This window comes from Trachinotus anak, unplaced genomic scaffold (genome assembly GCF_046630095.1).
Source record: "Trachinotus anak isolate AG129_WGS33_773 ecotype Australia unplaced genomic scaffold, CSIRO_AGI_Tana_v1 ptg000031l, whole genome shotgun sequence".
NCBI lineage: Eukaryota > Metazoa > Chordata > Actinopteri > Carangiformes > Carangidae > Trachinotus > Trachinotus anak.
In genome coordinates this window covers 8472501-8494099 of record NW_027273882.1, presented here as the reverse complement: position 1 = coordinate 8494099, position 21599 = coordinate 8472501, and the positions used below count along the sequence as shown (strand labels likewise).

The window sequence follows — 21599 nt, the reverse complement described above, 5'->3', positions numbered from 1 at the left end:
CATTTTAATGCTGCTGATTACATTTGCAGGACACTGATAAGAGCTTTCCAACCTCCAGTAAGACTGCAGGGTTAACCTCCAACAGAGAGCTTGCCTGTGAAATAACTCTTAGTGTATGATGGTTTATGCAAAGGAAAATGTGCCTGACAGTTTTAGAGCCGCCTACACAGATGATTGCTGCAGGAAGTATAAGGGTTCTGACACAACAGGGAGGAACTTGAAACTGTCTCTTTCTTCATCCTCCAAAAACTACACTGTAAGACATGACTGCTGGTCATGCAATGGCCGGCATGTCTATTTATAAATGTGGGAAGTCAAAGCAAGTGCTCACTTTCCTCCATAACACGAATATCACCTGGATACATGGTTACTGGGACAAAGTGTATTCCAGGATGTGTTGCATTTGTGGGTCCCAGGATAGAGGTGGATGTATGCTGCACATAGGCTGCTTTAAAAACTTGCAATGTAAAATATGATACAATAATTGACCCTCTTAAATTTTAACTGGCTGAGGGCGGTGACAGCTTTGTTGTGACTGAGGCTTTGATACTTTCACAGTATTAATATAGAACCTAGACCTGCTTTATAATCACAAACACATGGACATCTGCCTTTAGACTGGGTGGAGATTTAAATCAAAGACACAGGTATATTCACATCATAACACTTCCCAGTGTCACATTTGCTCATTTCCCACAACAGAGCTCATGAATACATTGTGGTTTAGCAGCTGACTCTCAGTCATTGGATGTCAGAGTGTCATTGAACACACCATCAAAGAGATTCATCCTGGTCTGTGTTTGTAGCAGCAGTACTTAATATGTAATGTAACTGTGATCAAAAATAAATCATGTTATTGACAGATAAAGACAATTGATTGCTCACTGGACTAGCCTATATATATATATATATATATATATATATGTTAATGGAGCAAAGCCAACATTTGATACAAACACTGAGGCACAAATGCAACAATCTTCTCCCTGGCATCTGCTGCCAGACAACACTCTGGCAGCAGGTTTTATAAATACACTGACATTATGAGAAGTTTAATTTCCTCTGATTATCAGAATCAGAATCAGAATCAGAATCAGTTTTATTGCCAAGTATGTTTTCACATACAAGGATTTTTTTCTGGTGATTGGTGCAATTATTTCAGGCTGACGAAGCTGTCGAAGCTGCTGGGATCATACTTCTGTCTTCACTGCAGAGTCTTGATGGTGGAATAAGTCACACTCTCTTCTTCTTTGACCTGGATAAAACCCGCAGGTTTTACATGATTCAAACCATTAACTACATATATTTCTTCAGTAATGTTCAGTGCTCAATTACACGGGGAGCTTGTAGGTTTTCTATTTTCAAGTAAGACATTGTGGGATGGGGCTGAGGTCAGGGTTCTGGATGTGTCCATTGCCACTGTCACATTTGAACAGGAAGACACAGTTGTCTTAAATATAGTTCAAAAGTGTGAACACATACATTTGGCCACAGAAGTAATAAATCAGTATTTTGATAAGATACTGTGTGATCTGTAACAGCACTGCAAACCAAAATGAAGGTTGAACTGTTACAGTCATAGAAAAGCACAGTGGAGCAGAATCAGATGTATAAAGTGACTCACCTTTGTCTGATGAGAGGCCCCTGGATTAGTATGACTGACAGTGATGTAGGTCAGATTACCCTCCGGCTCATCCTGAGGGCAAACAACACACTGGTTTATAAAGTGTGAACATATAACGCACACTCTTTGTGCAAATGTGCAACACTGCTTCTCACTGATGTGCAGCTTAATTCATTTTATAGTGCAGGTTAGTAGGTTCCATCCAGTTTCATGAGTTTTTTTACTTATGCATCAACATCAATGTCAAACCCCATCATATGAAGGTCCAGGCATCAGGGTTCAAATCAATCTCCAAATGTGTGGATAGACTTTACTGAAGTGCACTTTTAAAATAATGAAATATATGTTTGTGAGTTAGCTCAATGGGTGTTTCTCCAGTGATTTCATCATAAAATAAAACATTAGATATGTGAAAATACATTTTACTCACAGTGTGGTGGGTTGGTTTCTCAATACCTGAAACAAAAGGTAGAATTTCAAGGATTAATCTTCAGATTATCATTCTGTATATTCTATCAATATATTATACACGTCATGCTATGATTTATTTATTTATATTGATTCACCTGTAGGTGTCCCTAAAAACCACCTCAGACTCTACATCAGTGCACATCAAGTATAGGAGGTAACTGAAAGTAGTCGTAGAAACACTACTTTGTCTTATTAGTGGTAATATTCTACAAATACGGCAGATTAAATCTATTTTTTCCATTGATGTGTCTCTGAGATTAGCACAGTAAGACTCTCTGAGGTGGTATCAATAACTTATCGAACCACTGGCCACTGACTGAATGTCTTACCAATCAAAGTTGATCTGAAATGACCTGAATCCTGTAAATTTGATGGAAGATGACTACAACAACCAGTGACAGCTGACCAGCAGTCGGTCAAGTCATCTCATAATCTTGTCTCCTCTTATCTCAGAGTTCAGTATTGCTCAACTGACATGACATATTATAACATAACTCATATCAATGATATGATGTATATTACATTTAAACTAATTCTCCACTGGACTTGTACTGTTTTACCAACCAGTCCCCAACTCAGCCTCAACAACCCCGATACGACCCGTAGCAGTGTCTTCTGAAATAGGTTGGGTTTAGGTAAAGATGGTGATTTGGGTTAAAATAAGTTCTTCCTCAACATCAGACGATCTTTGTTGTCATGGTTACAATAATAACAATGAACGGTCATGGATAATAGAAACAACATCAACTGCTCCTGTCACATGGGAATCGAACACCGCTCTCCTGGGTCATATTCATCCATCCACCCCAACCTCCTCCTGACGTGGACTCTGTCGCTCTATAAACTACGTCACCGCACTTTTCCCTTTGCTCCTGTCATCATTGCTACGACCACTAGATGTCGCCTAGCAACAGAACCTAACTGTGGGTCATAGTAACCTGCTGCACAAAGAGCAGCTTATTATAAAGGTTAGGACAGTCTCTGTTTTACTGACCCTCTGTCACTTTGGTTATTTTCCTGCATTTGATGAGAACAGCAGCAACAATGACCAGCAGCACCACCAGCCCGACCACTGCACCGATGATGATGTAGAGAGAATCTGGGGTCAGAACAAAGAAGCAAACCTCTTCAGTACATCATCGAATGACTTATTACTGGATTAAGCAGTAAATTATTAGATTATTGATAATCAGATACTCTTTTTGGTCAAATTTATATTTTTATTTCATGTTAATTTAACTTAGAAGATATTTTACCTCCTACCTTGATGAAAGGTGTGTAGTCAGCCTGTATCTGCACAATGTTGCTCTCATTAACAAATTGGCAGGTGAATCTCCTGGTGTGACCACCCTGATGCTTCACTTTCAGAACAGAGACACAGTCTCTCTGCTCCAAAATCCTGTAGCCGACACCTTCACCAAACAGCTCAGCTCCTGTCTCATTCACCCAGCGGATTCTGTTGATTCTACAGGGAGGGAGACCTATGTATCTCTTCAGAGAGCAGTTTAACATCACCTCACCATCTCTCTGTGGATCAGCGTCTGCTGGAGCTGGAGAGACTGAGAGAAAACGTGATCACTGTTAAATCTGTAATGTGCTCGTTTATACAGCAACTTCAGACGACTTGTACAGCAGATTTCAGGTAAACACTCAGAGAAACCAAATCCTGTAAGGTTGGATGGTGGGCGGTCGCTGCTTTGTTGTGACATCACAAAGTTCCAGAAGTCCTGACGGCTGGTTTTAAGGCTCAGTGTCTGAATACAGGCTGTGTGCATTTCTCTGTGGACTGAGGCTTTGATACTTTCACAGTATTAATATAGAACCTAGACCTGCTTTATAGTCACAAACACATGGACATCTACCTTTAGACTGTGGAGCTTTAAACATTTCCAACAACAGAGCTCATGAATGCGTCATGGTTTAGGAGTTGAATCTCAGTCATTGGATGTCAAAGTGTCATTGAATGCACCACCAATGAGATTCATCCTGGTCTGAGTTCTTAGTAGCGTAACTAAATATGACTGAGTGTGGTAAACTTAAAGCAAATCACTCTCCACTTGAGGAATAACAGGAATGACCCTGGGCTCTGGGAGACACCTGCTGTTAACGTCAGTGAGTTTTCCTGGAACTGAGACTCATTCATCAGAATATTCAGATACATAATGTGTCATGGTTAGTGGTCTTCCTCTGCTGATGGTTGGATGCATAGTGGACCGCACTTGATACCACGTCATTAGTTTTCATGAAAACAGAGTTTCCCACCAAGTAGTCTGGGGGTGCATGTGTTATGGTGAGCCCTAAACACACAGGGGAGGGGCTGTTATGGGTCAAATGAGACGAAGCTCCTCCCTGCTCCTGCTGCACTTCACACCACGTCATTTGTTTCTGTGAAAGCAGAGTTAGACTTTAATGTGAAAGAGTGTTTGTAGAAATAAGACTCACTTGTCAGAATATTTAGAAACAGGGATGTTTTGGTCTCCCCTGGCTGACAGTCGTACAAACCAGCATCCTCAGCAGTGATGTTGCTGATGAGCAGAGAACAGTTGGTGTCCAGACTCAGCCTGGCAGCTCGGACTGAGCTCTTCATCACATTTCCATTCCTGACCTCAGTTATAGTGGAATCTCGATCTTTGTTGTACAACCACGTAACCCTGGAACATGTTGTATCAGATGGTGACACACTGTCACATGGCAGGATGACATCATGCCCAGGTCTGTAGTAGAGATGGATCCGTCTCCCACTGATGCCTGCTGCAAAGTAAAAAATACATGTTTTAAAAAGTTTGACAAACTACACACATCATCATCATCATCATCTGCGATCAAAATAAAACATTTTATTCATTTATTTTATACTGAAGCAGCAACATAACCTCAAATATCACAAGCTTTGATATTTGCAACCACAGAGCAGGAATGTGCCAACGTCCCCCCCAGTGGCTGAGGTTCAGACAATCATTTCATTATTATTATTATTATTATTTTATTATCATGTACAGCAATAATCATGGGTTCTTAGACGATATATGAAATTCAGTCTGCTGATCTGATGTTAATGTCTCAAAGTGTTTATTAATTACAGACACTGTAGATAGAAAATGTGCACATTTGGACATTTGAATATTCTGTCAGATTGGTGGAGATGAAAGGAAGGTACAGAACAGTGGATGTTGGCAGAGACGTTGTAAGAGAGAAGAACCGTGAACAGAAGAGTCTGCAACATCAAAGATGGCAGTTGTGTGACACATGTCCCGCCCCCTCCCCCAAAGAGCGAATCGTCTGCTTTAAAACAGTCGAACCAGGAAACGCATCAAGACAGACGTGTTGTTGCACAGACACAGTGCACAGTCTCAGCTGATCTGGTCATCATCATAATAATAATTATAATAATCAACAGTAATATAACAATACTAAAATACTTGGACTTTGATGTTGGCCTGAGAAGACGATGTGTTATGTCTGACAGCTTTTCTGTCTTGACACATTTTCCATGAAGTCTGGATACATCTGAGAATCAGTCTGAACCTGACTGACCCACAGTTGCTTCACAATTTCTTTTCTTGGTTTGAGAAACAAAAAATGTTATGAAACCTTTTTTAAAAAGAAGGAAAGTTGTGGTTTTGTTGTCTGGCAGCAAGTTTTCACACTGACCTTCATTTAACAGCAATGAATATGTGATATTTCTGTAATATTGGGATCAAGATTTAAATAAGAAAACAGAGCTTTACCTTCAAACTGAAGCACGAAAATAAAGATTAAAACCAGCAGAGTCATTCTGTGTCCGTTCTCTGTCAACAGGTGAACGCTGTGTGAGGCTTCTGGTCTGTGTGTGATGGTGCTGGTTCCTTATTGAGGTTGACTTCCTGTGTAAAAATGCACAGTCAAACAGCATCACCACCCAGCCTGTTGCAAGTTCTTCAGAGCTAGATTACATCACATCTTCTCAACAGGCTGCACACGGCAGCCACTGTTAAAAGAAACTTGTGTTTTGCAAACTGCAGTTGTGTCAGAGTAAAAATGACAAATTCCATTTTCAGAGCGTGTGACCTCCTTGCTTTGACATATTTCTTGGACAGAATGACTCAGATTGCACTACTACATTGTTTGAAATGACAGAAGGATCATTTAAAATGATGCCAATGAACGGTGTTTGTGGAGAAATCAGAGACAGAATAACAAGACAGAGGGCTCTGTTTCAACAGCTCAAGGTGCACAGTGTAAAGTGTGCGGCACTGATGCGTTTAAGGCCTCACTGCTTCAGGTGCATGGATCAAACTGTGTGTGAGCAGCCACAACCTGAGCTTCTCTACATCTATCACTGATGCGGTGCGCCCCCCTGTGGTCAAACCCATACACTCTGCATGGGTCACTTTTCAGCTCAGTTCACAGCTGCGTAATGTGTGTTATTACCTGAGATCACACACACATTTACTTTAATTTGATGTAATTAATAATGTTTACATGAAGAACTTGGACAAGAGGAAAAGCAGAGGGAAGCAGTTTAATTCATTAATCACATGTGTTTGGTTCAGAGATTGAAATGTTAGGTACAGACTTTGATATACATTGAAGCTTTTCTTCCACAGAGACTAAAGCTCTGTCCACACTCAGGGTCACATCCTTCAGAGGCTGCATTTCAACACTGGTTGACTTCCTCATTTCACAAGGCTTCTTTAAACGAGGCCTCCTGAGAGACTGAGGATCACACTGTTAAATGTAAAGATTGTGTTTCAGCTCAGCTCAACAGCAGCAGTACAACTGTTAAAAGCACAGACCTCAAAACCTCAAGGTTTGTGAAAAAAGGTCACATCTTGTCAAGGTTGCTAGGCCATAGAAGCGTCCATTTGAGACTCAACCATAATAAGTAAATCCTCTGTAGACCAGGCCATCTCATTCCGGTTCGGCCTTCACGGTCTACGACAGACAAAAGGGACTTTAAGCAGCGACAGTTGATGTCTTGACGCTTCCTACTGTTACAGCCCAAATGTCTCCTACGGGACAACGACTGGTTTACTGCTGTAGACGGCTGCAACGGTAGGAAGTGTCGAGATAGAATCTACGTCATACAGGTCATGCTGTAGGCGTGGCTTCAACCGTCGCTGCTTAAAGTCCCTGAAATCCTCCAAAGGGTGCGACACAGCTCACTGTGTGATGAAGGATCTCAATTTTATGCAGTATAAGCTACTGCTATGGGAGAATTAAATCCTGTGGACACTCTGCTGATAGTTTGCTGCTAGAAAACCCACAACATGGTGCTGATGTTCCTCCGGGTCTGAGTGACAGCAGCAGACTAACAGGAAGCTGCGTCTCAGGACCAGAACTGTGAAGGTGTGAATATGGCTTCAAATGTCTGACTTCATTAAAATGACCGTGATAATATTTGTGAGTTGAAGTTGGTGTGGAGGCTGCGGATCAGTGCAGTGAGCTCGCAGCGTCGACATTTTCATACTTCACTTCGTCACCTTCATTTTTTACCTGTGAAATAAAACACAACAAAAAACTGATTCAGAAAAAATGTCTGAAGGGAACAAACTGTTGATGTGTCTGCCAGAGAGACAGCAGCCTCTGACAGCAGACTTAGAGAATGTTAGTTCCTTCTCACTCACACTGTTGACAGCAAGTGATGCCATGTTGCCTGCAAAATATATAAACAAGAAGTTGTTTCAAATCCAAATGTAAGCTTCATGTTAAGCAGATCTTGAATGATGATCAGAGTCTCCTCACCTCTGTCTCTGAGGAGAAGAAAAACAACGAGGGTAGTCAGGAGAAGTGCTGCCAATCTCAGAGACAACATGACGTAGCTCAGAGGAGACCAAGCTGTTCAGAAGGAAAGAAACATCCGTTAAATAAATGAGAACGGAAGAACCATCAGGTATCTGTGAGAACATCATGTGACAAATGTTCCTTTAATATTCTGTCTCAACCCAGAAGCAGAGCTTTGTATCTTGTGGGCCGCACACTATCTCACCTGAATCAGGTTTAGTGAGGACAGGTGTGTAGTCAGCCTGTATCTTCACAATGCTTTCCTCCACAAACCGGCAGGTGTCCCTCCTGGTGTGCCCTCTCTGATGCTTGTAAGTCAGAAAAGAGGCACAGTTCTTCTGTGCAATGATCTCGTAGCCAACGCCTTTACCCTGCAGCTCAGCGCCCGTCTCATCCACCCAGCGAAGGCTGTTCTCTGCACAAGGGAGGAGTTCACTGTATTTCAACAGAAAGCACCTCAATATGACTTCACCGTCCCCCGTCAGGTCAGCTTCTGGTAGATATCTAGAGACTGAGAGAAAACAAAGGATCACCATTAATACACTGTCAATCATAATGTCCCAACATGTTTTTCCTGATCTTTTGTCAACATTTTTTTATCAGTAATTTGTCCTGTTGGAAACTACATTATTTTTGTCTCTGGTTTTTGAGAGTCAAACAAAAATGAGTTGATTCTACCCGATGCCTGCCCTGCATGCTTTCCTAATGCCTACCCTGTGCTGGGATGGGATCATTTTCTGACTTTTTATAAAGAATGAATCAATGTACATGCACAACATGTAAAGCAAACACATTATAATAAAAAGATAATTATATCGTGGCTGAGTGGAGACTGCAGCGAGGACAACAGAGGACAGAAGGTGTAAGTTGAGTGTCGAGGACCCAGTGATGCATATTTAAGAATGTGCAACATCAGATACATGCAGCTGAAAACAGAATCATGATTAATGTACATGACAATGAACACATACTATATCATATCAAAATACAGTAGATGCATGCACATGTACAAAGTAATGGTAATTACAAAATAACTAACTGCTTTTTGCATCTGTGGCACATTAAAATAACTGAGTATCTAAAAAAAATGAGACGTCTTCTCAAAATAATGACTCAGTACTGTTGAGTCATCATTTGGAAAACATTTCTCATTATAATGACAAATAGGATCTTTTTTCATGAGCTTCCAAACCATTCGAAAGACAGGTTTGGGGATACATGCATTATGATGAACCCTGAAGGTGTTGTGTGTAAAATGAGACGAAGCTCCTGCCTGCTCCTGTTGCACTTGATACCAGGTCATTTATTTTCATGACAACAGAGTTAGACTTTAATGTAATAAAGCTTTTATAGAAATGAGACGCACTAGTCAGAACGTGTAGATACAGAGATGTTTTGGTCTCCCTCTGCCGACAGGTGTACAAACCAGCATCCTCAGCACTGATGCTGCTGATGAGCAGAGAGCAGTTGGTGTCCAGACTCAGCCTGGCAGCTCGGACTGAGCTCTTCATCACATTTCCATTCCTGACCTCGGTTATAGTCTGAGACAGCTCTCTGTTGTATAACTACGTCACACTGGAGCAGGTTGTATCAGACGGTGATGACACGCTGTCACACGGCAGGATGGCAGCATCTCCAGGTCTGTGGTAGAAGCTGGGTCCCCCACTGATTCCTGCTGAACACATCACACACTGATGTCATACTGAACATATGAGGATTTTATCTATAAGTTAATTTAACACTGAATTCATTAGTAGGCTTTAAAACATGATATTATTACTGTTAATTTACTTGTGGACCACCCATTATCTCAAGAAAACAAAGCTCTGTTATTTCGAGATAACAGAATGAAAAAATATTTGCCTGTATGGCCTTTCTCAGCTTCCGTAGTCAAACTAACGAGACATCTAGTCTTTGTAAAAAACACCTGGCTCTTTTGGGTTTTGACTGGTTTTTGCTCAAACTTATCAAAGTGGCAGCTGAATCAAAGTTCCACTTGCAGCTCGTAGTATGTTTCCACCGATCACCATTATTATAATGAACTGATAATTAATGAAGAAACAGTAACACTGTTATTTTGTAAAGTCAAAGTAAAAGTAAAGAAAGGAATCAAAGCTTTACCGTAAAACTGAAGAACAATAATCAGGATTAATTCCAGAGCAGCCATTCTCTACCAACGAGTGAGGGAGATACTGTCGAGATGAGCACGACAAGCTGATGACGAAATTTCCTCTTTCTGGTTTAATTTTTCAGTTAAAATAACTTGTGAAACAGCATTACTGTACCATGCCACCCACCAGTCTGCAGTCATGTCATGGTCTGACTATTTCACCATTTTACATATGAAATTTATTAATAGAAAAATTGTTGAACTGAAGATGTTCACTATGAACTGTTGACAATCCACAGTCAGCTCATCAACGTCTTGTCATACTCAAATCTTGTTGTAGCCATAAAAATATCCAGACAAGATGTGAGCGATCATCTCTGTAGGTGTCTGTATGAACAACCCTCACCCCAGCATGGAAAAACAACAGTCAAGACAATTTGTCAATTTGAATGTGTTTTTTCAATAACTTGTAACCTAATAGTTACAAAAGGCACAATTATATCATTATTCTGTAAGTGAGATTTAGAACAATAATATACCAGCAAACAACTTTTCTATGTAAAGTCACATCCGCTCTGTGTGTGTTGTTATCTGAGTTTCTCAGGTCTTCGTTTTGGTGCTCAGTCTGGGAGTGCAGGCATGTTAGTACCTCACCAGGTTTATAAGCCCACAGGCACCGCCCACAGGTGAGATGACACAGTGCAGTATACAGTGCTCAGCTGGAAGCAACTGTGCAGAATGAAGAAACCACGTTTTCATCTAAAAAGGCCTCAGACAAAGAAAGAGATGAAACCAGAGCACCGGTGGACTACCAGCTACCAATGAAGTATTTGTTTTGGTCTGAGATGCTGGTGGTGTAGTGCGACATCTGGTGGCGGTAACAATCATTTACAGCAGCTTTAGTTTGGTCTTAGATGCAGTAAAAGGACATATTCCTCCACTTACACAAGTAAAACTAAGAAACTGCATAAAATATAAAGGATGAAAGTTGGTCCTTCAAATGTCACCAAAACTGAAGAGACACAGTCTTCCTGTGATGTTTTCAGAGACTGCATAAACTGCATGGAGTACAATACTTTTATTGTTGGGATTTTACTCAGTGTTTCTTGATTTTAACAGAAATGTACAGAGTAATGTCATCTGCATATATTGTGTTTCCTGTATTTATGACAACAGACAAGTTTCTCCAACATTAAACCACAGTGTTTGCACTGACTTTAAAGTAAATACAGGCCCAACAGCTTCACAAATAAATGAAATGACATGTTATAGTAAAAAATAGTGGGGCACATTCAGACAATGCAACACTGCACTGAAGGTGAGATAATATTCTATGTTTTTCCTATTGTCAACAAATCCCACGAAAAAGGACCCAAACCAACCATGAATTGATGCTTTTAATGGTTATAGTGTGTATTTCCAAATTGTCCTACATCTTATTCTGCTGTGATGTATTGTTACAGAAACCATTAAAAACACATCAGTGGGCCACACTGTTGCACCAGGTGACATTTCATTATGATGATCATACACACAGTAGTTCATTTTGACTCAGTGCTCCGCAGCTGAAAATAGTCCCCAACGAATGCACTAACTCCTTCCGTTTGAGAAACGTTTGCTGCAAACTACAGTGTCCAGCTGTTTTAGGAAATTTCAAAGTCTTGTTTCAACAGGGAAGTATATATTTGTGACTTGCTCTTTTAGCTATTGATTTACAATCAAAATAGGAACCAGTTAGACAGACTGCCACGAGAAGTGCCACAGTAATAGCCGTCCACAAGATACACAAATGTGATGTTTGTACATTTACAGTGTGACCTCTGCCATCAAGTTACACTGTGAACCACAGGCTAACCTTTGTCCACAACCATAAAAACATCCTTCCATCCAACATGATTTATATGGAAATGTAAAACAGCCTTTAAACCCAAATGAGCTGTTTCATGGATACAGTAGAGCTGGGGGAGAAAAGAGCACTGCAGCAAAGTTTGAGGGTTTCATACATAAAATGTAGCAGCAGTCACAGACGACAATCAGTAAACTACCCTTTACTGATTTCTCTTGTAAAATCTTTTTTGGTTGTATCGAGAAATGTTGAAGACAGGAGAGAGACAACGTCAAATATGGCCGACCAGACATAAGACTGAAGAGACACTTGCACAAATGCTATTTTTAAAAAATAAGAAAACATACAAACTGTGTCAAACGTCAGGGGCTGCATTTGAAGACTGACTGCATCACAGCGGTGCGACTCGGCTGACCCATGTCGAAGGCTCCGCCAAGAAATGGGGGCTTCTTTTCCTGGGTCCATCAGGTGGATCCTTAGTGGCCCAATCTATCCCATGATTCAATGTGTGTCGGTAATGAAAGCAAACACCACCAACAGAGAGTCTGAGGATCACACTGTTAAATGTCAGCATTGGGTTTCAGCCCAGTTCAACAGCAACGGTACAACTGTTAAAACCAAGGACCTTAAAACGGCTACGAACTAGGACACAGGTTTTATTAAAGGTTGTGTGAAACAAGTGTGAATTCTCCGTTTTTTTTAGACCAGATAATCAAATGTTATTAAACCTTTCAGTATTTTACTCAGTGCTATTTGCTATAATTTATTCATAGATAAATAAAGAGCCTAACTTGAGAAAACAAATAAATTTTACAAACAAGACTTTAGTGCTGTATAAAAGTTCCTGTTACAAAAAAGAAATGTTAGATCTTCATCTACTAAGAATCACAAAACAGAAGAATGCAGTTTACACATAAAATATTTTCAGTTTTTTGGAAGAAAACAGAAACTAAACAAATATTTTCCACCAATAAGAAGATTTAAACACTCAACCACGTGAAAGGTATATTGAGAAACATAAAGGTTACGTTGGGGCAAAATAAGTAAAACGCCCTTCTGCTGATTTACAGTAAATAGTGATGAATGGAATCACATCGTTGCCAAATGCCATTAATTAATAAAACATTAATTTGATGATTAATTTTGAAATGTAGCAACTTTTTAAGTCTTTATAATAAATAACATTATGTAACTAAACCAGGATTGTTTCGTGTTACAGTGTGAAACTGCTGAAGTTGTCGGATGTAATTTACAGTTTCCAGAAGAAAAATGGTCAAAATATATGGTCAAAATGTACCAAACATGAAAGTACTTATTACTCATGAATGAGTGTTTTAAACCATTGGGTCTGAGGTGGGGCTGCAGAAGTTTGAACAGAAAAGTGGAAGTAGGCTAAGAACAGGTTTTATGATTATTCTGAAACTGTAGAGGCTTTAAGTAAAAAAAGAAAGTGTAAAAAAGAGCTAAATAAAGCAAATTTCATTCCACAGTTCATTTCTTATCTGACAGAATTAAAATGAACATGTGGATCTGAGAGTATAAATTCTTCTGTTACACGTTTGTGCTTCTCCTGTCCACTCTGCCGGCTTTGTCACTACTGTGGAAAATCCACAGGATGGCACCACGCTCCTGTCAGACCTGCAGGTCTCACTGTCGGCAGCTCTGGCTGTGACCCTCAGTTTCTCAGTATTAAACTCCACGTTGTGCGTGTATTTCTTATTGTGCACTGAACTCAGAACATGTTCACATTCAGTTTGGTCCATAATGGTTGTGTGTAGAAAACACTGCAGCACTTTTGCCGTTGTACAAGGCGTCCACATATTACATACAGTGCATGTTCTATTTCACTACAGCAGAGGGTTGTTTCTCTGTTGTCATCACCTTCTTCTACCTGTTAGTCAGAGACAATCAAGGTGTCGTCAGGGTGTCACACATATTTCACATTAAGATTTGGGCTTGATTAAAAAATATGATGGATGAAATAAATTAGTTCATAAATAGGCACCTAGATAGGAACCCAGAAGTTTTGAGAATTACTTATAATTTACTATTAAAATTACATAAATCATGAACTTAGTGTTTTGATTTTTGGTGTTAATGTCAGGGCCTCCGCTTTCCTTCCCCCTCCCTCTGCTCTTTTCATCCCTGTGTGATGTTTTACTGTTTCGCCTCAGTCGTTGGACATTCACAGGTAAAAACAATGGAAGAATTTAACTCCAGATATTTTTTGTATCCCAGCAAATAAAAAGCACATTCATGTGTAAACCTGCGTCAAAAAGCTGTGGTTTTCCAGGAGCTTTTAGACGTCAGCTGCATTTACTTTCATGCACTTTGTGTTTGTTTAGACCAGTGGATCCAAACCTTTTCCAACTCATGGCCCACAAACAAATCTCAACAATGTTGGCGGCTCACATCTGACTCTGTGGCAATTTGGAGGCCAAATAATTAAATAATAAAGGACTTATTGTCATATCATTAGTGACAAAGTCCACCCATTAATGCGCTGTCTAAAGCAAATCATGCAAAATTATGTGCAGCCACTTCTTGGCTCGTCAGAAATGCATCCAGCCTTAGAAAAATAAAGATGAAATCTGAAGCAGCTTCCAAACAGATTTCAGGATGAACAGGAATCAAAGATCCTCCTCAAAGTAAAGAAGAGACCAAATAAAAAAACAACACAATAACATGTACAGTGTGTCTGACAACTGCAGCCCAGAGCATCAAGGATGATTCAAGTAAACTCAGGAAGTGTTGGCCCTGTGCGGTGGGCAGAGGCCGCAGGACAAAACCAAAAAGAACGGCTCTTTATTTCCTGCAGACAAACTAAAAACCAAGACTTCACCTGCTGTGATGCTTCCAGAGTCACAGGCGTGTTTAGTTTTTACTGCAGCGAACCTGTGGTGTTGGTCCAGGAACTCTGTTTTCCCTCAGAGCCAGATTTGCGACTAAATGCGACACTTTTCACAAACTACAACACGGTTAAAGTGCAGTGGAGCTTCTTCTGCATGCCATGCATGCATACTGTCACCAACCCAGAACTAGAGGTAATGCTTCTTCTTTGCATGTGTTTGGGGGCCCAAGGGACCCAGTCCCTCTGTTGATGAGTGTTGGGTGGAGTGTTGGGTAACCACCTCCCTCTGATTCCTGTCGCCCGCCCGGCCTGAATCCAGTGTAGATTGTAGCTGTGCTTGATTGGACTTGACTCACATCCAGAGTCTTCACTTTTCCAAATATCAAGGAAATTATACTTGGCAATAAAAATCAAGTGCACCTTCAGGTACGTCACACAGACTGCGGTGCCAACAAGTTTCCCAGGGCGGCAGGGAGCCCTGCTCGTTTGTCCTGAGATTCAGGAACTTGGCAGGTCACAATGAGGTTTCACGGGAGAAGCTGATGGAGGGCTCCAGCTTGACTCCGTTGGATGTCTTGTCTGAAGGGCTGTCCCCGGGACACTCAGTGTGGAGCTGGGAGAACAGAATTGAAATAAACGTAGACGTAATCAGCACAAGAAGAAGAGCAGCGGATGAACCGCGCAGACATCTACATGGTGAGGTTTCAGCTTTGATGAAGTTAGCATGGTGCTAATCAATGACTGATTAGACTGTATTGCTAATACATGTTAATTTCATATCTCATAATCCATCTCACAAATCTTAAACCTGACTGTGTGAGATCTTAGGGAAGTCAAAACCCAATGTGGCTCTGAGCTGAGGAGGAGGAGGAGGAGGGAGAGGAGGGGGGAGAGGATGAGGGAGAGGAGGAGGAGGAGAAGGAGGAGGAGGAGGAGGAGGGAGAGGTCTGATGAAGTGCCTGCTCTGAAGGGCGCTTCAGCTGTGACTCAGCAGGACGGTGGGAGGGCGGAATAAAGGCTCATTGATTGAGCGCTGAAACAGATTTAATGGTCTGTCTTGTCTGAAGGGGCCAAGCAGGGAAATCGTTAGAGACGGTGGTGACGGACAATTTAAGAGGAGACAGGATTTTACAGCTTCGTGTGGTTAGAGGACAGAGAGTGAACATCCAGACTGAAGAGGCTGGTCAAGAATCTGTCTCATCATAAGGTCAAGAAACAAAGAGACGCTCAGATTAATGTGGAAGGTTAGAGACAGAGATTAGTCCACAGAGACACAGATTTCAGACATAAAGGACCAGTTCAGACCAGTTCAGACCAGTTCAGACCAGTTCAGGTGTGAACGAACCAAAGACGCATTCAGGAAACTCTCAGACCACGTTCAGAGGTGGTCTAGACCACATGTGGACACAGTCTTGTAGCAGTGTGAACGAACGTTAATGTGTCCTGGTCACTCTGAAGGACCGCCTCCTCTACTGACGCCCTCTGACACAGTCTGATTGGTCTCGTCACAGTTTCATCATGAGCCAAAGTATTTTACGGTTTCTAATCAAGAGAGCAGAGCAATGATTCACTCTCCTCTTTGTACACTCTGTCTCTCTCTCTCTCTCTCTCACACACACACACACACTATGAGAGATACTACACTACACTATGAGTGTGTGTGTGTGTGTGTGCGTGTGTGTGTTGTGTACTTACTGTGAGGTGGTTGCTGTCTGCTCCCATGTTGACATTGTGTCTTTTCAGTTCTGACTTGATTAAGGCTGAAACAGGCAGAGAGGGAATATTACATGTCTAATATTTGGCTACACACACACACACACACACACACACACACACACACACACACGTTCTACCAGTGAGCAGTATTCCAAGAAAGATCCAGGCGCAGAGGAAGAGGTTTCCAACCATTGGATCATAATCTGTGGTGAGTTTGCCCTGAATCAGAGTGAAGATGATCCCAAATATCTGCATGCACACACACACACACACACACACATACACACACACACACACACACACACACACACACACACACAGAGGGTTGGTGTGAGTTGCTGTAAAAGTCATCATGATTCACTTCAGTGAACTTTAAGAGGTTTGTGATACCTGAGCAAAAGCATTGAGGAGTCCTGACGACGTCCCCTCAGACTCTGGGTAGGTGATCTCCACCCCAAACTCAAAGCCCAGAGGCAGGTAACCCGTCATGAAGAACCTGCAGCACAGACGTCAGAGGGTTCAGAGAGAAAATGATCTGTCTCATCATATAACCAAATATCACACACAGACGGTCTTCATTTTTAAATCCACAGAGAGACAATTAACACCTTTAATGTTCACATAACATTCACGTTACCACAGTGTTGTCCAGCTGCAGAATCATATTATCAACGTGATGAATGAAGGTTGTGTTTTGTCATTTTGTTGATACTCTGGCAACACTTTTTGCACATCGAGCTCCCAAACACCTGAACACAACTTTTCACAATGAAAAAATAAATAAAATCCCTGTTTAACTGTGGAGCTGTTCAACAAAACACAAGCTTTTTATTCAGTGTTTTCTCATGTCAGACATTGTGTGCTTACACAAAGGTAACGCACGATGCAGACTGTCCATGATAACAGAGACAGGTTCAGTTCTCCTGAGTCATGTGATGAGTAACACGTGATGCTGACTGAAAGAAGAAGAGCACAACTGGCAGAAAGATAAAACTATGAGCAGATGTGTCTTTGTCTGTGCAGGCGTTAAAGGGTTAAAATGTGCTGCTCTGTAAAAGTGTGAATGTTGGTTCGCACATTTTCTTGTTTACATGTAAACAGCTGCACAGGAGCTGCCTCACCTCCACAGCAGGTGTGTTTAACCCCACAACAGACGGAGCTCAGGGCCTGAGACTGTGTTTGTTTTGACCACTGTGTGGCTCCTGACGATGATGATGATGATGATGATGATGATGATCTTTCTGTGCTGAGCTCGTTTCAGCAGCACTTTGACTCAAAGATTAAAACTGAATGTGTTCAGCTTCCTGTTGGTTTGCAGCTGTTAAAGCAGCTCCAGCTCTCGACATCTTACATCATTTCAGTGTCGTCTAAAACACTTGGAACAATGAATCTGAAGCCAAAGATCTGGGATGGATCCGAACACATAATTTAGATTTATATGAACTTTGAGTCAGAGAATCAGAATTATTTCCGGATTTGTGAGCTTGTTGATGCCTCTAATCCAGTTCAACAGGTGTCAAATTCATTCTGTTTTTATTGTTTCAACAATAAATTGTGCAGGAGCACAGTTAGATCCCCGCAGGCTGCTGCAGCTCAGCACTGTCGGCACACCGGTCTTTATGGAGCCTCTGACATAACTGGACAGGGTTTACAAGGTCACACCTGTTCAGGCCCCTCCAGGTCCCACCCCCCAGTTTACAAGGTCAAACTGTGGGATACTGCGATTCTGTGCAGCCTGGAAACCTACAGCAGATTTCTAATGTAGACACATAAGCAGGTGTGTGAGTTAGCGGTGGGGCTGGTCGTACCCCAGGACTCCAGCAGTGAAGAAGACCAGGTAGATGTCGTTGAGGTCCAGGGTGAAGGTGAAGACCAGCATGCCCAGAAACGAGAGGCCGTACACGATCAGCGTGGTCATCCTGTCACACAGCAGCACACACACAACATGAGACTTCTGTCGTCATCCCAGGGAGATAAACTGTGAACCCACACATTACAGATGTGATCGATGTTTTATCCTTTCCTGCTTCAACATGCGAGTGCAGGAGGAGTGTGTATGTGTGTGTGTGTGTGTGTGTGTTCCTACTTGTAGGTCTTGGTGTGGTCCAGCCACAGGCCACAGAGGATGGAGCCAAACATCCCAGCAACGACCAGGGTCAGACCAATTCTCCCAGCATTCAGCTCCTGGTTCTGAGGAGAGGAGGAGAGGAGGAAGAGGAGGAAGATGAGGAAGAGGAGGAGAGGAGGAGAGGAGGAAGAGGAGGAAGAGGAGGAGAGGAGGAGAGGAGGAAGAGGAGGAAGAGGAGGAAGAGGAGGAAGAGGACAGCCAGCTGACTTCAGGGCTTTTGTTCTCTTTTATCATCAGATCTCAGACACACAGGTGCAGTGAGTCAGTCACATGTTCTTTAAGTGTGTGTGTGTGTGTCAGGGTGAGGTTCAACCGAGAGACAAAGACAGTTCATGTAAGGACGAGCATCTCCCATAGTGTGTGTGTGTGTGTGTGTGTGTGTGTGTGTTCAGTGGGTGAGCAAGATGGACAAAGACAAAAATGTTGAACGCCTGAATCAGTCTCCATTGTTTTGCTTCCTGTGTGTGTGTGTGTGTGTGTGTGTGTGTGCGCACTGACAATGTGATGGTGGGCAGCAGGCATGCGTGAAAGCAGCTAATGAATGCAGAACCACAGACAATGAACTCATGTCTCATCAGATGTTCCTCTGTTCTCTCTCTCCCTCTCTCTCTCCCTCTCTCTCTCCATCCACCTGTTGTTTATGTGCATCCTAAACCTGATTGGCTGCAGCACATTTACACGGACCCACCTGAGCGTTAGAACAAGGACAGAGACGCACTGAAACGGGTCCAGCAGTGTTTCTGAAAGTCTCTGTTTGAGGGGCTGCAGACTCTGGAGCTAAAACTAAAACGTAGCAGAGTGGGCGGAGCCTGAGAGGTAGTTGCAGGTAAGTGGAGCTAAAATTGTAACAGGCAAAGATCAGAACAGGTAGTTCAGACTCAGACCAGCTGGGTCTGATCAGGGCTCATGACCCAGTCGAGTCTCTCCTTTAAAACCCAGGTGAAGAAGACGGAAGCTTTTCATTCTCGTTACCTCGTAGCAGGCCATGATCATCTGGTTGAGAAGTGTGGACACCGAGTAGAAGGAGCCGGTCATTATACCTGAGGACAGAGACAGACACACACAGACACACACAGACACACACACAGACACACACACACACACACACACACACACACACACACACACACACACACACACACACACACACACACACACACACACACACGTTATCAGAGAGTAAATTCAGTGTCTGAGATGAGAGGCTCTCTCTGCCCCTCCCATCATGTGTCTAACCGCCTGTGAGCATGTGTGCATCTCTGATTGGCTGTTGCTGAGTTACAGAGTCAGTCGTGCCTGCAGGTCACATGTGCGTAGTGACATTAAACACAAAAACAAAATAAAGAACGAGGGAGGAGAGTCAGCTTGACAGTGTGACAGATCATTAACACAAGGTGCGTTGTGAAGTGTGTGTGTGTGTGTGTGTGTGTGTGTGTGTGTGTGTGTCACACATGGTGGAGTCATGTGACGCAGCATGTGCCAGGAGATGGTCCTGGCAGAACCATGAGAGGGAGCTGGCTCTGGATCGGATCATAAACCTCAGATGCAGATTTTCATCAAGTTTAATGAGCCTGAACGTCACAGACACAACACACGGTTATGTGCACGTTCTTACACTTGGATGTTGGTCAGTATGTTTCAGACCAGTGATGGCTCTTTGATGATTGTGTGTTTATTGTCTTAACTGTTGTTTGTTTGTGTTGATTGTTGTGTTTTCATGTTTGTATGTCAGGGGTTCATGCTAAAGTATAAAAATGTCATAATATCACCTGTAGTACTAGAGATAGCTGCAGTACTAGTACTAGTAGTGAGGGTAACCAGGGTAATGCCAACACTGGTAGTATCAGTACAGGTAGTTGTCGCTGTAGGCCTCACAGTATTACAGGTCAAAGTAAGAGTGGGTAGAAGAATCACTTCTCAACACACACACCAGGTGTTAGTGAACCACTGTTCTCTCCACAGCTCCTGATTTTATTTCTCTTCCAGGACCTTTGTAGGAAAACTGATCCTCGTCGTCTTCTGTTTGTACTGATGGTTATCAGGGAGATGAGGTGAGATTTGTTCTACTGTTCTAGTCACAGATAAATACTCCCTGGATTTGAGAGTCCACAAAATGCTTTAAAACTAAAGGAAGAAAAGTCAAAGGTTGGTGTAAATGTGGCTGCTTGTGCCCGTGCTTACCGTAGCTGACGAGCAGCAGGACGAAGGCTTTATTCTTTACCAGGTTGATGATGGACTGTTTGTAGGAGTAATCCTCAGGAGGAGAGTCTGGTAGGACAGCCTGGGCCTGACTGGGGGGGAGGGGAGGCCGGTCCTTTATAACTGTACAACACACAGGGACAGTAAAGTTTGGGTTAACATGTAAGGATCTTGGGATTTTCTAAATAAGCCTTTAATTTGAAAGTACGTGGGGACCCAGGTTGGTTCCTTGAGGGACTCCAACAGCCAACAACAGAGAAACAGCGACATTTACACAAACGTCTAACCCACACAAACTCTTCGACATTTCTGACAGAGCCTCATTTCAATGAACTTTCAAACAAACCAATATTTTCTCACTGAATGATTCTTGCAGATGAACGAGCGGCTCCACGACAGTCGAATACACCAGGTCACTATCAGCAGCATCGGAGCTGACTCACCGATCCATCTTAAATACTGTGTCTTATACAACAGTTAGTTCTGACCACGTAATATGATTGGACCGTTTCCGTTTCTTCTTCTTCTGCTGCTGCTGCTGCTGCTGGTGTCAGTGGCATCAATGCTGGTTTCATTCAGTCCAGTGTCTATGTGCTGAGCAGTTCTGTCTCAAGCAGCTCTCAGCTACTTCCTGTTTCTGCTATAATTGTTTGAACATATCTTATCTTAATGTGACTAATGATTTGAGGCGTTGTCTTCATTTGATTGGTTGGTTGAAACCACAGTTTCAACAGTGTATGCAGAGCAGGATTAAAATGCAAATATTTCACAAGCTCCGCCCACCACTAACCCCGCCCCCTCCTCCCCAAAACACTAAACAAAGTTGATATGCATAAAGCCCTAACCACAGATCTTCCCTTAACCCAAACCTAATCCTGTTCTAATCCTAAT

General features: G+C 42.3%; 3 protein-coding genes across 5 annotated transcripts in view; all 3 read right to left on the bottom strand.

The window, feature by feature from the left end:
- Positions 1-1125: 1125 nt before the first annotated feature.
- Positions 1126-5956, bottom strand: LOC139612353 (uncharacterized). 2 transcript variants are annotated; one of them, XM_071467841.1, is made up of 7 exons: positions 5824-5956; positions 4538-4846; positions 3352-3654; positions 3090-3194; positions 2055-2080; positions 1625-1696; positions 1126-1255 (listed from the first exon to the last, which is right to left on the bottom strand). In XM_071467841.1, the coding sequence occupies exons 1-7, from the start codon at positions 5867-5869 to the stop codon at positions 1205-1207; spliced, it is 912 nt and encodes a 303-aa protein (XP_071323942.1). In that variant the 5' UTR covers positions 5870-5956; the 3' UTR covers positions 1126-1204. The 2 variants fall into 2 exon arrangements, 1 of the variants encoding a protein (XP_071323942.1); XR_011686517.1 differs by having other exon boundaries at positions 1216-1255; positions 3359-3654.
- Positions 5957-7321: 1365 nt separating this feature from the next.
- LOC139612354 (uncharacterized) lies at positions 7322-11715 on the bottom strand. 2 transcript variants are annotated; one of them, XM_071467844.1, is made up of 6 exons: positions 9980-11715; positions 9225-9533; positions 8064-8369; positions 7820-7912; positions 7702-7730; positions 7322-7570 (listed from the first exon to the last, which is right to left on the bottom strand). In XM_071467844.1, exons 2-6 carry the CDS (start codon positions 9367-9369, stop codon positions 7508-7510), a joined length of 636 nt encoding a protein of 211 aa, XP_071323945.1. In that variant the 5' UTR covers positions 9370-9533; positions 9980-11715; the 3' UTR covers positions 7322-7507. The 2 variants fall into 2 exon arrangements, with proteins under 2 accessions (XP_071323945.1, XP_071323944.1); XM_071467843.1 differs by having other exon boundaries at positions 9225-9530.
- Positions 11716-12450: 735 nt separating this feature from the next.
- flvcr1 (FLVCR choline and heme transporter 1) overlaps positions 12451-21599 on the bottom strand; it is a 13412-nt gene continuing 4263 nt past the window's right edge. The window contains exons 3-10 of the mRNA XM_071467825.1: positions 20691-20831; positions 19482-19549; positions 18468-18571; positions 18190-18300; positions 16772-16877; positions 16519-16630; positions 16361-16425; positions 12451-15278 (exon numbers count right to left, since the gene is read on the bottom strand). Coding sequence (XP_071323926.1) covers positions 15180-15278; positions 16361-16425; positions 16519-16630; positions 16772-16877; positions 18190-18300; positions 18468-18571; positions 19482-19549; positions 20691-20831 — 806 coding nt within the window. The 3' untranslated portion in view covers positions 12451-15179. The remainder of the gene's footprint in view (positions 15279-16360; positions 16426-16518; positions 16631-16771; positions 16878-18189; positions 18301-18467; positions 18572-19481; positions 19550-20690; positions 20832-21599) is intronic.